The sequence below is a fragment of the Sceloporus occidentalis genome, unplaced genomic scaffold (genome assembly GCF_023333645.1).
Source record: "Sceloporus occidentalis isolate IW3139 unplaced genomic scaffold, rSceOcc1.0.p SCAF_3, whole genome shotgun sequence".
NCBI classification, from domain to species: Eukaryota; Metazoa; Chordata; class Lepidosauria; order Squamata; family Phrynosomatidae; genus Sceloporus; species Sceloporus occidentalis.
Window position 1 is genome coordinate 78887650 of NW_028316983.1, and position 14759 is coordinate 78902408.

Consider the following 14759-nt stretch of genomic DNA (forward strand, 5'->3'; position numbering starts at 1 on the left):
GTCAGAGCTAGGCACTAGTCTGTCGTTACTAACTGGTGAAAGCAAGGTGTCAGTAAATGGTCTTTACCAAGCCTGCTATTCAAATCTTTGAACTGAAGATATCCTGATTTCTATGTAAAGGTTTCTTATTCTTGACGAGAAAGGATCCCCTCTATTTATTTATAAAGAGACTACTTTCATTGTTATCAAAAGGGCGAAGAACTTTCTCAGTTTCAAAATCGTCATCTCTGAGCATCATTATGACTTCAAACACACAAATACTTATAGATACCAAGCCAAAACTGTATTTCTCTTGTTAACTATCTCTCTTTTTTTTTCTTGTCCAAAATTATTGTTTTAAATCCATACATTCACATACAGTTTTGTTGTTTTGCTTAAAATCTTTCTCAAGTAATTGGTTGTCCCAGTGGACAAAAATATGCAGTGTTGTTTGTAAGAAGCAAATACATTGCAATTAAATGTTTAATATTTATAAGTCTTGTGACATTAGGCAAAGATGTTATACAAGTTTCTGATTATCACTGAATTTAATCTTTATTTGCTGTTAGTGTAGCACAACTCCATCTAGTGGACTCCTGATGCAACTCCATTACACACTGGAAAAAACAGCATACATGGGCAGAAGGATTTATCTCAATGACAACCCTAAAAATGTAAATTATAACCATGGCAAACACAAGATTTCAAATGTACATACAGTAAAATGCATTCTAGTAGCTTTGTTATTGTGTCCTTTCCGATTTATGGCAACCCAAAGGTGAAACTATCATGGCATTTTCTTGGCAACATTTGTTCTGAGGGGGGTTTTCTTTGCCTTCCTCTGAGGCTGAAAGTGGGTGATTTGCCCAGTGTTCACCCACTGGGCTTCCATACTCAGATTAAAAGTCACCTTAGAGAGATGGGAATAAACTATCTGATGACAAATCCAGATTTGCTTCCATGATGTTTGTGAATGGGTCCTTAACAAGGCACAGGTAGAGAGCTGCAGAAGAGATCTAGAGTTATTAGATAGTCTCTCTCTCTCTCTCTCTCTCTCTCTCTCTCTCTCTCTCTCTCTGTGTGTGTGTGTGTGTGTGTGTTTATCTAACACACACATATACACAATTCAGTAATTAAAGATTTTTCATTTGACTTTTAAATAAAAACATTCTTTTCACATGTTTTGCCTCCTATTCCATCATCTTGGTATGCATATACAGGGAGCTGCACATAGACTACCACTTCATGGGAATCAATCCCAGATATCATCATCTCATATCCATTTGATGGTTTCTATGTATGTACAGGGCCTCCTCTTCACATGAAGGGACTCTCCATACATACACCTGTACACAAAGAGAACTCCTTCTGACAAATTATCAAAGGGACATTGGATGTAACAACACAGCAGCAATGCTTAATAATGCTACGAGGGGTGCTAACTCATATGGCCCTCCTGAACATTCCAACAAATGTGGAGAGGGTTCAGTGTGTCCCCTTCAAATATTACATTAAACAAATTAGTTCTTTTATCCAGAAGCCTAAAGAAGAGTTTCCTTGATTTCATATCATCTATTCAAAGTGTTTCTCTACTGGAAGATTCTCAAGCTGATTTCCTCTTCTTAAAAGTCATAACTCTTTATTTCTCTCCAAAAAGATCAACATCCATGGGGAATTACCGTAAACTATTGGGAGAATAAGCTGCAAGTATTCTACAGAAAGAAAAAAATGTAAATGTCTCAGCAGTTAGCCTCTGGCATATCTTCATATGAAGTTCAGTTACTGAGCAAAAAGCTAAGGAATTAAAATCATAGAATCATAGAATCATAGTGTTGGAAGAGACCACTAGGGCCATCCAGTCCAACCCCCTGCCATGCAGCAAATCCAAATCAAAGCATCCCTGACAGATGGCCATCCAGCCTCTGTTTAAAGACCTCCAAGGAAGGAGACTCTATCACCTTCCAAGGAAGTGCATTCCACTGTCGAACAGCCCTTACCGTCAGGAAGTTCCTCCTAATGTTCAGGTGGAATCTCTTTTCCTGTAGCTTGCATCCATTGTTCCGGGTCCTGTTCTCTGGAGCAGCAGAAAACAAGCTTGCTCCCTCCTCAATATGACATCCTTTCAAATATTTAAACAGGGCTATCATATCACCTCTTAACCTTCTCTTCTCCAGGCTAAACATCCCCAGCTCCCTGAGTCGTTCCTCATAGGGCATGGTCTCCAATCCCTTCACCATTTTTGTCGCCCTCCTTTGGACACGCTCCAGTTTCTCAATGTCCTTTCTGAATTGTGGCGCCCAGAACTGGACACAATATTCTAGGTGGGGCCTGACCAAAGCAGAATACAGTGGCACTATTACTTCTCTTGATCTAGACACTATACTTCTATTGATGCAGCCTAAAATAGCATTGGCCTTTTTAGCTGCCGCATCACACTGTTGACTCATGTTCAACTTGTGGTCTACTTGGACTCCTAGATCCCTTTCACACGTAGTTTCATTCAGCCAGGTGTCACCCATCCTATATCTGTGCATTTTATTTTTCTGCCCTAAGTGCAATACCTTACATTTCTCTGTGTTGAATTTCATTTTGTTAGCTTTGGCCCAGCTTTCAAGTCTATTCAGGTCATTTTGAATCTTGATCCTGTCCTCTGGGGTATTAGCTATTCCCCCTAATTTGGTGTCATCTGCAAATTTGATAAGTATGCTCCCAATTCTGTCATCCAGGTCATTGATAAAGATGTTGAATAGCACTGGGCCCAGGACAGAGCCCTGTGGGACCCCACTGGTCACTTCTCTCCAGGATGAAAAGGAGCCATTGTTGAGCACCCTTTGGGTTCGGCCGGTCAACCAATTACAGATCCATTTAACAGTTCCTTTGTCTAGCCCACATTTTACAAGCTTGTTTGCAAGAATGTCATGGGAAACCTTGTCAAAGGCCTTACTGAAATCAAGATATACTATATCCACAGCATTCCCTTCATCTACCAAGCTGGTAATTTTATCAAAGAAAGAGATTAGATTTGTCTGGCATGACTTATAGATTCAGAGAGTTGGAAGAGACTCCAAGGACCATCCAGTCTGACCCCCCTGCCATGCAGGAACTCTCAATCAAAGCATCCCGAACAAATGGCCATCCAGCCTCTGTTTAAAAACTTCCAAAGGAGAAGACTCTATCATACTCTGAGGCAGTGTGTTCCACTATCAAACAGCTCTTACTGTCAGGAAGTAATGTTGAGGTAGAATCTCTTTTCCTGCAGCTTGCATCCATTGTTCTGTGTCCCATTCTCTGGAGCAGCAGAAAACAAGCTTGCTCCATCCTCAATAAGACATTCCTTCAAATATTTAAATATTTAAACAGGGCTATCATATAACCTCTTAATCATCTGTTTTCCAGGCTTAACATACCCAGCTCCCTAACCTATTCCTCATAGGGTATGGTCTCCAGGCCCTTCATCATTTTAGTTGCCCTCCTTTGGACACGCTCCAGCATGCCAACATCCTTTTTGAACTGTGTTGCCCAGAAATGGACACAGTGAGGTCTAACCAAAGCAGAATACAGTGGCACTATTACTTCCCTTGATCTTTCTTTTTTTGTAAGCCGCCCCAATTGCATCGTATAGAGGGGCAGGATATAAATAAATTTTATTATTATTAATTTATTATTATCTTCTAGACCAGTGGTTCTCAACCTGTGAGTTGCAACCCCTTTGGGGGTTGAATGACCCTGTTACAGGGGTTGCCTAAGACCATCAGAAAACACTGAAGGAAGGGGAGGAGGAGCGGAGAAAGACTCCAGAGTGGTAGGAGGCGACAGGGTATGAGGAAGAGACGAGGGGTCCGGGATGCTTGGGCTGCCGAGGTGTCACGACACCACCTGAGAAGTGGTGGGAGTGATGGCACATGAGAACATCGACTAGAGGGGTTCTTCGCAGACCACAGCCATCAAGAACCCCTATCAAGCACGCCCGGTAATTACGCCCAGGTCCCATTTGTGTTGGGACATTTGAGGGCGGTGTTGGCCGGTGGGGCGTCGCCCAGGACCGCAGGTGCAAGACGAACCGGAGCCTGAAGAAGAGGGACAAGTTGCAAAGCCTTCAATGTTTGGGACTGATAAAGTGGTTAGGCAGTGAAGTAACCAGTCCACCATGTGCAGAACTGAAAGTGAAAGTGTTGGTGTTGGAATAAAGGTGTTAAGCATTCATTCAGGTGTCATCATATCCTTCTGCCGCTATAGAGCTACCTGTTAACCCCACCCTACTTGGAGCAGCCATGGGCCCCGCAACACTGTACTTTCTGGTTAAAAACCAACATAGGGTATTGAATATTAAAGAAACTCTGTTATAATGGTAAAGTGAAAGAATTAGTTCTTGAAGACCAAATATAAACTAAGGGATATTGTATAAGGAATAAGAAATTATTTAGTCTGCCTTTTCCCCCCCTTTTAACATTAATAATTGATCTCAATGAACATTGAGACAAGTTCCTAGAGAGGTTGTTTTAGTTTATTTTATAATTATGTGAAAATGTCATTGGATTTAGAGGTAAAAACTCGGGGAAATATGGGGAATACAAAATAGGTAGAGTTTGATTCTACACTGTACCTATCTCATACTGTTGCATTTTTTAAAAAAAAATTAATTTTAAAAACAAATAAAGATTATTTGAAAAACTTTCTGTTCATGTATGGCAACAGAAGCAAAACTATGGTTCAAAAGACACTGCAGGACTAATCCAGTTTGAGACCACTTTAACTGCCCTGGCTCAAGGATAGGGAATTTTTAGAGCTGTAGTTTTGTGCGACATTTAGCCTTCTCTACCAGAGAGTTCTGGTGGAACAATAAACTACAGTTCCCAATAGTCCCTAGCCAGGACAGTTAAAGTGATCTCAAACTGGATTATTTCTGCAGTGTGTTTTGGACCTCTATGTCCACATTCTGCCTACTAAATGCCCCTGCCCTATTTACAACATGGGTGGACATTCATGCAGGAGCATACTGTTCAATATACAGTACAGGCCTAAAAGTCAAACATATGTAGACCCAGATCAAAGTCAATTACCTTCTCCAGCAAAAATCTAGCAGCAGAATGCATAACTTGGGCCACTATCATGAATTTTATCTGGGCAAACCTTACTGAAGCATTATATTCAGAGTGGGAGAAATGGGAAGGCACATGTTCACTTTCACCAAGCTTAGGAAAAAAATATGGGAGAATATCATCCATACCAGACCGGCATAAAGTCAGGAGCTTCTGCAAAAGAGTGGTGTAAATCAGTGTGTCTTAAGCTATCTCATGTTAGGGACCAGCAGGACTTTTTCCCCAGTGTGCCAGGGACTGGCACCATATTTGTGCCCACTGACTACAACTGTTGCTTTTTTTCTGGGAACGAGTAGCCAAGCAGTTATCCAACTATCAAACTCTCTTAATGGGTCACTGATTTTACTCATATGATGGATTTAATTGGACTGGCTAAATTTGTATAAAATGTCTGCATGGAATGAAGCTATTTTTCCCGGGGGGGGGGGGGTTACTTTATTTTCAAATAGTGCATACGTATGCTGCAGCAGGCATCTCAAGAGTAGAGACACCCCCTCTTTTTCTGCATTTTTGTTTTTAAAAAGCTCAGTTTAAAACATCTGAAAACATTTCAAATAACCACAGGAACTGCTCAATTTTTTCTACAACCTTTCTATAATCCTGCTTGGTTCAAACAAAAGGCACATACATTCCAGGCTGTTCTGTAATATGCACCTGCACAAGGCTGATTATGAAGTATCATGGGTAAGGAGAGACAATGAATTCAAATATTTCTATAATAAAAGCAGCAAAATAAGACATGCTACCATGGAGAAACGTGCATAGTAAAGAGGAAAGCCTGGAGAAGGCTGAAGACAAGCACAAATAAAATATAGATAGGCCACTAGGTGTCACTCTTTGATCAAATGTGGCATATTAAAATGGTAAGAAGAAACTTTCACTTTCGGGGCTGAATTTAAGGCAAATACTGGATATAGTATGGATACAAATTTACACAGCATCCTTAAGTGAATATCTGTTTTAAAGTAAAGTGTTTGTATGCTGCCATTATGGTCAGAGAAGATGGGTACAACATGATTAAACAAAACAAGAAAATAGCATGTTTTCCTCTGTAGCAAGATAGAGTTTCAGCATAACTAAAACATTATATCTAATAACTACCAATTGGTTTTCAATATTTTATGCTTGGGTTAAATGCTTTAGTGTATGAAAGATTCCTATCTCTACAGGTTCCTGGATGAAACAGATTATCTAGATCCACTTCAATTTGGCTTCAGGCTTTGTTGTTGGATGGAGATAGCTTTGGTTATTTTGCTGGATGATCTTTGTCCAGTAGGACAAGGCGAATGTGTGCTTGTTGGTTCAAATGGACCTCTTGGTATTTTGAGTACTATAGAGCATGATATCTTCCTGGATCACCTTTCTGGGATGGGACTTAGAGGTACAATTTTGCAATGGCTCTGGTCCTTTCTGAAGTTGTGAACTCAAAAGGTGGCACTGGAGATGCCTGTTTGACAACAAGACCACTAGCTTGTAGGTCGCTTGGGGCTTTGTCTTGTCTCCCACACTTTCTAACACATAATGAAACCATTGTGAGAGGTTGTGCAGAGTTTGAGGTGCTGGTGCCACCAGTATATTGATGACATCTAACTTCCATGTAAAACTCAGGAAGCTATTTTATCTGTTGTCAACAGCCTGAATAAAGGAAAACAAACTGATGTTTAATTCAGATAAGAAAGATTATGGTCAATCAAATGGCAGATCAGGGAACAAGGTTTCAAATTGTAAAGATTACAGTTCCTCCAAAACCTCAAATTCACAACTTGTTCTCAGCTGAATTAAACTCTGAGCATGAATTCAGACCTCAGCCTGGATATTCACATTTGGCCCATGGGCAGGAGTGCATTTACCAGTTAAAGCTAGTTGTGATTCTATCTGGAGACATCTGTTCACGGCGATACACCTCATTTGGATTATTGTAATACACTCTATCTCTAGTTGCCTTTGAAGAAAGTGTAGAAACTTTACCTGGACCAAAATACGTTGGCCAGAATTTTGAGTGGGGCTGTTCACAGCATGCACTTAACTCTCTTGTTGATAGCTTTTATGACCTATCAAACTCCACATGGATTAGATTCAGACTATCTGACCTATATCACTCTGGTCCAGAGTATACGAAAGCCTGCCTAGTTTTGAGATCTTCAGGGAATGCCCTTCTTTCAATCCCATCATCCTCAAAGGTGCCATCAGTAAATACGAGAGAGCCTTCCCAGTGGCTGCTCCTAGGCTATGGACCTCTGTTCAAAGGGTGATCAGGCTGGCTTCCTCCTTATTATCCTTCTGCCAGGAAACAAAGACCTTTCTATTCAAGCAGGCTTCAAGAAACTGACTGTCTGAAAAGAATAGTTTTTAAAAATAGGTCCTACATTTTTTAACTGTTATGTTTTTTAAAACTGCATTTAATTTGTGTTTAAATATTATTACTTTAATTGTGTTTAAATATTATAAATACTTTAATGCTATTTTATTACTACTGTTGCTACTACTGCTACTATTTCAATGTGTACTGTTTAATTTTGTTTGAAGGGATCTTGTCTGTGAGAGGGGGGAAAATTCAAATAAGTACATAATAACTTTTCCTTCTCCAATAAAATGTCCAACTACAGACTTTGTTTACTGTTTCCCTCAGAGATCAACATAGCTATCTTTCTTTTGATTTTTTTTAAATTCTGCTAAAATTATTTAATTAAGGAAAGTGCGATGGACCTCTAATTATATTGACATGGTCATAAAAAGGTTATTTAGTAAATCCTGTATTTTTCTTCTCAAGGATTGTCTCCAAAAATGTCAATTTTTAAATTAATATTAGTACTGCAAGTGCTGCTTGGTATTTATCAGGCTTATCAAAGTACTAGAGATCTGATGATAAATTTTAAGATGGAAGAGAGGTTACTGATTTTTTTTGCATGTAAATAAAAACTCCAAGAAGGTTTTACAAAGAGCACACACTTACTGAATAGACATAGCAGTATTTCCTGAAGCAGTCTAAGCCAGAAAGCCTCCTTAGAAATAATCACTGTTCATGTTCTACATCATGCAGCATGAAAAATATTTCCCATCCATCCAGGGGACTCATTCCATTTGAGTTAATATCTCCTCTACATGAAAGCAAAATTGTATTTTTCAATTTCCCTGTTCTCAAAAAAAAAAGTGGTGTTCTTACAAGCCCTTACCCAAATCTGGCCATTCAAAAAAAAATTGGACTGTAATTAAGATATGCATCCATTATAGTTCTGTCTATTTCCCCTGCCACAGTTTCTTACCAACTGTAGAACTGTCTTCAAGTACCACTTCCACATTTCTGTCTCTGTACTCCACCCTGAAGTCAAGCATTCGTGGTTGTCTTTCCACTATTTGTCTTGATGGTACTACGTGGCGAAATGCAGATGATGAGGAAGGTGCTGACGATGATGAGGAAGGATGACTAGCAGGGCCATAGGTTGGTCCTTGTAAATTCTCGCCACTGTATTCACTGAAAAATACATAATTTAGATTTCAAAGATAGGCCATTAGTGCCGTATAGATAATCTGTTATGATTCCAGCGACATTTTCTGTGATTAATTCCAGGAATGCAAGAGAAGCTAAGACACAGGTGATAAGTACTTCAGAGAAATGTTCATCCTATCCGCAAACCTATACACTTCAAATTCACAAATTCACCATCTTGAAATAATGTTAACACTTGTTAGAATGTGATCTATCTTTTCTAGTCCAAAATACATCATCACAATAGATTTTCAAATACACAATTTTTGTCATAAAGGGGCTAAAAACCAACTTAAAAACCTGTATTCATTTTTAACTGTGAAACCTTATCCTGACTCTTACCAAAATACAAAATGCACTTTTCAAGGTGTCCTAACAATTTGAGTGAGTGATTCTTTATGACCATACCTCACAGGTGATTCAGTAAGAAAACTGTAAAGATAAATGCTAAAAGTAGATTAGGAAACCATTGGACTAAATTCAATTGTTAATCCCAACTAAAGTAAACCAGCTAAATCAATGGAAATCACATAAGTGTTGACACAGCAAGCTCCCATTGATTCAACAGTAGTTGAACTAACAACTGGATTTAGCCCATTTACCTTTTGGTGTATATTATCTCAGAAGTTTCCTATTGCTGTTGTGTGCCTTCAATTTATTCCGACTTATGGTGTCCTTCAGGTATCACAGACTTTGCTTGCCAAGGCTTGTTCAGAGACGTTTTTGCCTGGGGGGGGGGGGGGGGATTCAAGCTATGTGGCCGTGTTTTAGAAGAGTTTATTCCTGACATTTCACCAACATCTGTAGCTGCATCTTCAGAGATATCTGGCTGGCATCTTCAGAACATCGCTGAAGATGCCAGCCAGAGATGCCGGTGAAACATCAGGAATAAACTCTTCTAGAACACAGCCACATAGCCCAAAAAAACCACAAAAAAACTATGGATGTTCACCATGAAAGCATTCAACTTCACGTTTTTTGCCTTTGCTTTCTCGGAGGCTGAGAGAGTGTGACTTGTCCAAGGTCACCCAGAGGGTTTCCATGGCCAAGTGGAGATTTGAAGCCTGGTCTCCAGAATTGTAGTCAAATTCTCAAACCACTACATGATATTGGCTCTCTAGAATTTTGTTACTACTGCACATTTGGAGTCCCAAGAAGTGTATTTGCATCACCCTCACCTGTGCATGGCTTGTAGGTATTTACAATAAAATGTGGACAAAAAAGCTGTAGGTCGATTACTGAATGGAGCTGTTCTAAGGGAGCTCAACTGGCTACCAGCCTGTTTCTGGGGACAATTCAAACTAAGCAATGGTTATAATCTACAAAGCCCTATATAGCTCTGTTTCTCATGTGTTCTTCACCTTTCTCAGGTATTAATTAGAGATACACCTAAAACAGGGATGAAGAAAGTATGGCCCTCCAGCTGTTGGCCAACTGTAGCTCCAAAAACCACTAGACTGTACCTTACAGCATTGCTCACCATTGGCTAGGCAAGCTAATGTTGGAAAGATCTGTTGTCCAACAACATCTGAAAGCCACACTTTGCCCACCTCGATATAAAGTCTGTTGGATAGCAATGAGTAATTTAGAACTGGTTTGCACTGATCAACAGTCACATTAGAGCAGCATTGTGGCAATTGTTGGCCTCTGTTATCCTCCAAGAGCTATCTTTCTTTTTGCTTTCTATTTCACAGTTTTATGATTTAGGGGAGAAATCATAAAACTGTAAAAAAAAAAAAAAAAAAAAGCAAGCCGTAAAAATATAAAAGCTCTTTTTGAGGAGGTGAGAAATTCAGGGAGCACAAATGGCAGATCTCCCCTCTTTTAGACATCTAGAGGTCTTATTTTCAGCATATATAACATGGTGTCACATGTCTTAGTTACATCTCATTTGGTTTACTGCAGCACACTGTAATGCGGTTGCCATTAAAAAAAATTCAAAAACATCAGCTGGTCCAAAAAGCTGCAGATAGACTACTGAATGGAGCTTGTTTAAGGGAGCGCAACTGGGTACTAGCCTGCAGATAGCCCTCCTTACCATCTGAACTAAGACCAGAAACAGAAAATGCAGGCCTATGACTAACATCTTCAACTTCTTTTCTCCTGTTTGCCTGATGAAGAAGCCAGTGTGATATTAAAAGCTTGCAACATGTAATTGTATGTTTTGGTTGTCCCAATAAAGGTATCATTGTTTGGATGTTATTGGCTACCAGTCTGTTTCTGGGGATAATTCAAAGTAATGGTTATAATTTATAAAGCCCTATTCAACTCTGCTTCAGGATGTCTGAAAGACCATATTCTTCCACACAAACCTCTCCAGGTCCTGAGTTCTTTGGGAGAGGCCATTCCCTTGGCCCCACCACCTTCATAGGTACAATGGTGGGAATGCAAAAGAAGGCCTTCACAGTGACTGCTCTGAGGCTCTGGAACTTCCTCCCTGGGCTAGCTAGGATGGTCCCCTTTTTTCTATCCTTCCACTGGCAGGCAAAGACTTTTTTCCAGCAGGCTTTGGGAACTGAGTCAAAAAAACAAAAACAAAAACCATAATCTGTTATATTTAATTTATAAATCACCTTGACTCTTGATTCAGGGGTGGGAAGAGCTAGATATAAATCAAATAAATAAGTAAATAAAAATAGCAGCAGCAGCAACACTACAAGCATTCATCAAAACAAGAAGTGAATGACACAGGAAGTCTGAATATTTCCCGGTTTGAAAAATGTCTTTCCCTACCAGTGAAAGGATAGAAAAAGGGGACCATCTTAGCTAGCCCAGGGAGGACGTTCCAGAGCCTCAGAGCAGTCACTGAGAAGGCCCCTCTCTTGCATTCCCACCAATGTACTTGTGAAGAAAGAAGGCCTCTTAAGACCTAGAAAATGTATAATAATAATAATAATTTATATCCCGCCTCTCCCAAAAGGATCAAGGTGGGTTACAACACAAAAACACACCATAAAATAAAAAATACATATATAATTAAAATTTACATAATCCCCTTATTCCCCTATTTAAAACTAAAAAAAACACAATTATAAAATGCCGATTAAAATCAGTTAAAACAGTCATAACTGAAACTTCTGGGCAGTCAATGGGCAATCCATATTAGTGGACTGGGAGTATCATTCAGGGAAGGCCTGCCAGAAGAGATCCGTCTTGACAGCCTTTTTAAAGGAGTCAAGAGTGGTGATATTCTGGATCTCCTGTGACAGGCCATTCCATAATTTAGGGGCGGCAAATGAAAAGGCCCACTGGATGACTGCAGCCAACCTGGTCTTCCTTGGCTGCAGTAGGTTTTTCCCAGAGGACCTGAGAGTGCGGGATGGATTGTATGGAGGAAGGTGCTCCCATGTAAGCGGAGTATTCAAAATCCTGGAAAACATAACATAGCAATATGGACATGTCTCCCCCACCATGAGAGGCACTATTGGCCATTTGGAGGCCAAAAACACAATAGCCTCTAAGAAGGCCAACCAAAGACAAACAAACAACAGATCTTGGAGATATATGCAACCTGTGGGTGACACTATGCCCACCCATGGCTTGGACCTCTTTTATACCTATATAAGAAACTGTCGCCTCCTTTCTGTTTCTCTATGATCTTTCTGGTATGTTAAAGCACGTCTTTTACTGTCTAGGTATTTTCTCCAGTTTTGGAAACACCCTTTCCTTGGATGCATGCAAAAATTAACCAACAAAATTAACAAACTGAGCTGGGCAAGATAACATGTTTCATGTGAGAAATTGGGGATCAGCAGGGGTTATTTTACTAGTTGTGTCAGAATACATTGTCCTATTACCCTTTTCCCTTATTTTTTAAGATGTGAAGGAAAAAACAACTGTGAACATCACTATAAAAATCAAGGGAATACATTTTATAAATGGTTACAGTTATGACTGAGCCATAATATCTCTATTAAGAAACCTTATATTTATAGACCAATAGCTTACATGTCTATTTTTTTTTTTAAGAGGACGTTCTTGGTAACTTTTAAAAATGTTTCCCAAAACCTCAACCCAAAACAAAAGCATATTCAGAAAATAAAACTTCACTCGCTGCTAATCTGAACTGTGCAGTGAGCTGTTGTCAGAACATTTGTCTTCTCAACTGTATGCTACACTAATTCCCATGATTCTGCATCCCAAATTGTGTGTGTGTGTGTGTGTGTGTTGTGTGTGGGCATTGGGTGACAGAGAACAGGGAACAAACAATAGAGCACTATGATCCTTTTTTTCTGCCAGGGCCTCTTTTCCTTCTCCCTAATCAGAAAGAACAAAGAACAATTCTCAGCTCTGAAGCCATGGGCAGTTTCAAAGCTATGACGAACAATGGATGTGCTGTATTTAGGTGTATACATTTCCATGCAAAAATATACTGGACCCAATTCAGAGAAATTTGTGTGTTAGAGTGGGCTTATGAACCTTATTGGCATATAAATATCTCTTCGGTCAAACAGATGGCCAGTGCTGTGAGCTTTCACAGACAAGCAGAAGAAAAGTGTTCTTTCCTCCTACCCCAAAAATGTACGGACCCATCTGTTCGGCAGTAGGCACACTGACACTGCAGGAGCACACTGCAATCTTAAATCTGTCAACAGGGCTTTCCTCCTTCAAACAGCATCCTTTTGAACCCATCATAGTTTTAACACAATTCACATACAGAAGTTTGTTACAGTGTTCAAACTGTGCCAGCTAAATGAGGACAAAGCATTCTCATAGCCTCGGCGGCAAAGTCATCAAGTCAGCTCTTTTTAGAAAAAGACCTCTCTACTGTACAATGTTAAAGTTTGTGTGGTTCAGTGGCTAATACAGATCATGAAAGGCTTGGGTTTATATCAACTGTATTGACTGCTGCAGATGCTCTTATTGTCTGTTGCTGTTGCTGCTGCTATTAAATGTCCTGAGTCAACCTCAACTGTAGATGAGACATCTTCAAAAAATGTGTCCTCAACTGCTCAGTCAGGCCCTGCAGGCTCAGTCCTGTGGCATCTCTGATTGAATCTAACCATCTGGGATGCAGTCTCCCTCTCTTGCTGCTGCTCTCTCTATCTTTCCTAGCATTATTGTCTTTTTCAATTATTCATGCCTTCTCATTATGTGGCCAAAGTACAACAGCCTCAATTTAGCTTTGTGGAAGAGTTCCTCTATTAGGAAACTCCAAACAGACTCTTCTTTCTACTGATGCTAATGGATCTCTAGCTTCACTGAATCTAACCATCTGGCATGTAGTCTTCCTCTCTTCCTTCTGCCCTCTACCTTTTCTAAAATTATTGTTTTTTCCAGTGATTCAAGCCTTCACAAAGCACCAAGCACACAAAAACAAAAACAAACAAACAAACCATCAGGTAGCATATATAGGCAAAAAGCAAAAAGAGGATATAGCTAAATAGACACATAAAATAAAAATGTAAATACATTTTGAGCTGAACATTTCACTTAAAGAACTGCAGCAGTAAACAGATTCATCTGAGGGCTTCCCTAATCTCAGAAATTGAGAACCAAACAAAATCTAACTGAAAAAAAGTTCACAATTGTAGTTTTTAAGACTGAAAGATACACTTCATCTGAACATAAACCTAGAAGATTTACTTTTCTGAGAGATTAAAATATTTTCTTTATATTGCTTCAATGGAAGCTTCAGATTCTGAAGATAGTAAAGAAAACAATTTTAAATCTACACGAGGATTCATCAATGATGAGTGCTAATATACAAATTCATCAGTAGTAGAAATAGTTTGTGTCACAGTCTTTCTAGTGTAATTATGGAGGCTGGGTGAATCTCCACTTACCTTTGTAAAATGCCATTTTCCTGTGGTATAACACCATTTATAGCTGCCTGAAAAGAAAGCATACAACATTTTAATCCTTCTCCATATACTGTATAAATGAGAATGCTTGTTTAAAGTGTTGCTCAGATTATACTGATATCTGCCAAATAATAATGCAAAACCTCACATTCCCATTAGCTGTGTGCAAAGGGACTTCCTAGTACCTTTCAGACTAACTGTGTGAAAGATGTTCTGGCACAAGCTTTTTTAGACTTGGGTCTACTTCCTCAGCTGCATCAAGTGCATCTCTCCATGCACCTTAAGGACTAAACAAACCACCCAAAAAGGGCGGATTGGGGCTGCCCCATAGCCACGGCAAACAGACGTGTTCAGCCCCTTGCTACCACAGTCCCAGACAGCACTCTGAAA

The 14759-nt window shown here is 39.6% G+C and overlaps 1 protein-coding gene across 1 annotated transcript in view; it reads right to left on the bottom strand.

Moving 5' to 3' along the window:
* Positions 1 to 14759, bottom strand: part of FAF1 (Fas associated factor 1) — a 225901-nt gene that overhangs the window by 174796 nt on the left and 36346 nt on the right. Inside the window, exons 3-4 of the mRNA XM_089515109.1 lie at positions 14352 to 14398; positions 8342 to 8550 (exon numbers count right to left, since the gene is read on the bottom strand). Of these exons, the coding sequence (XP_089371235.1) occupies positions 8342 to 8550; positions 14352 to 14398 (256 nt within the window). The remainder of the gene's footprint in view (positions 1 to 8341; positions 8551 to 14351; positions 14399 to 14759) is intronic.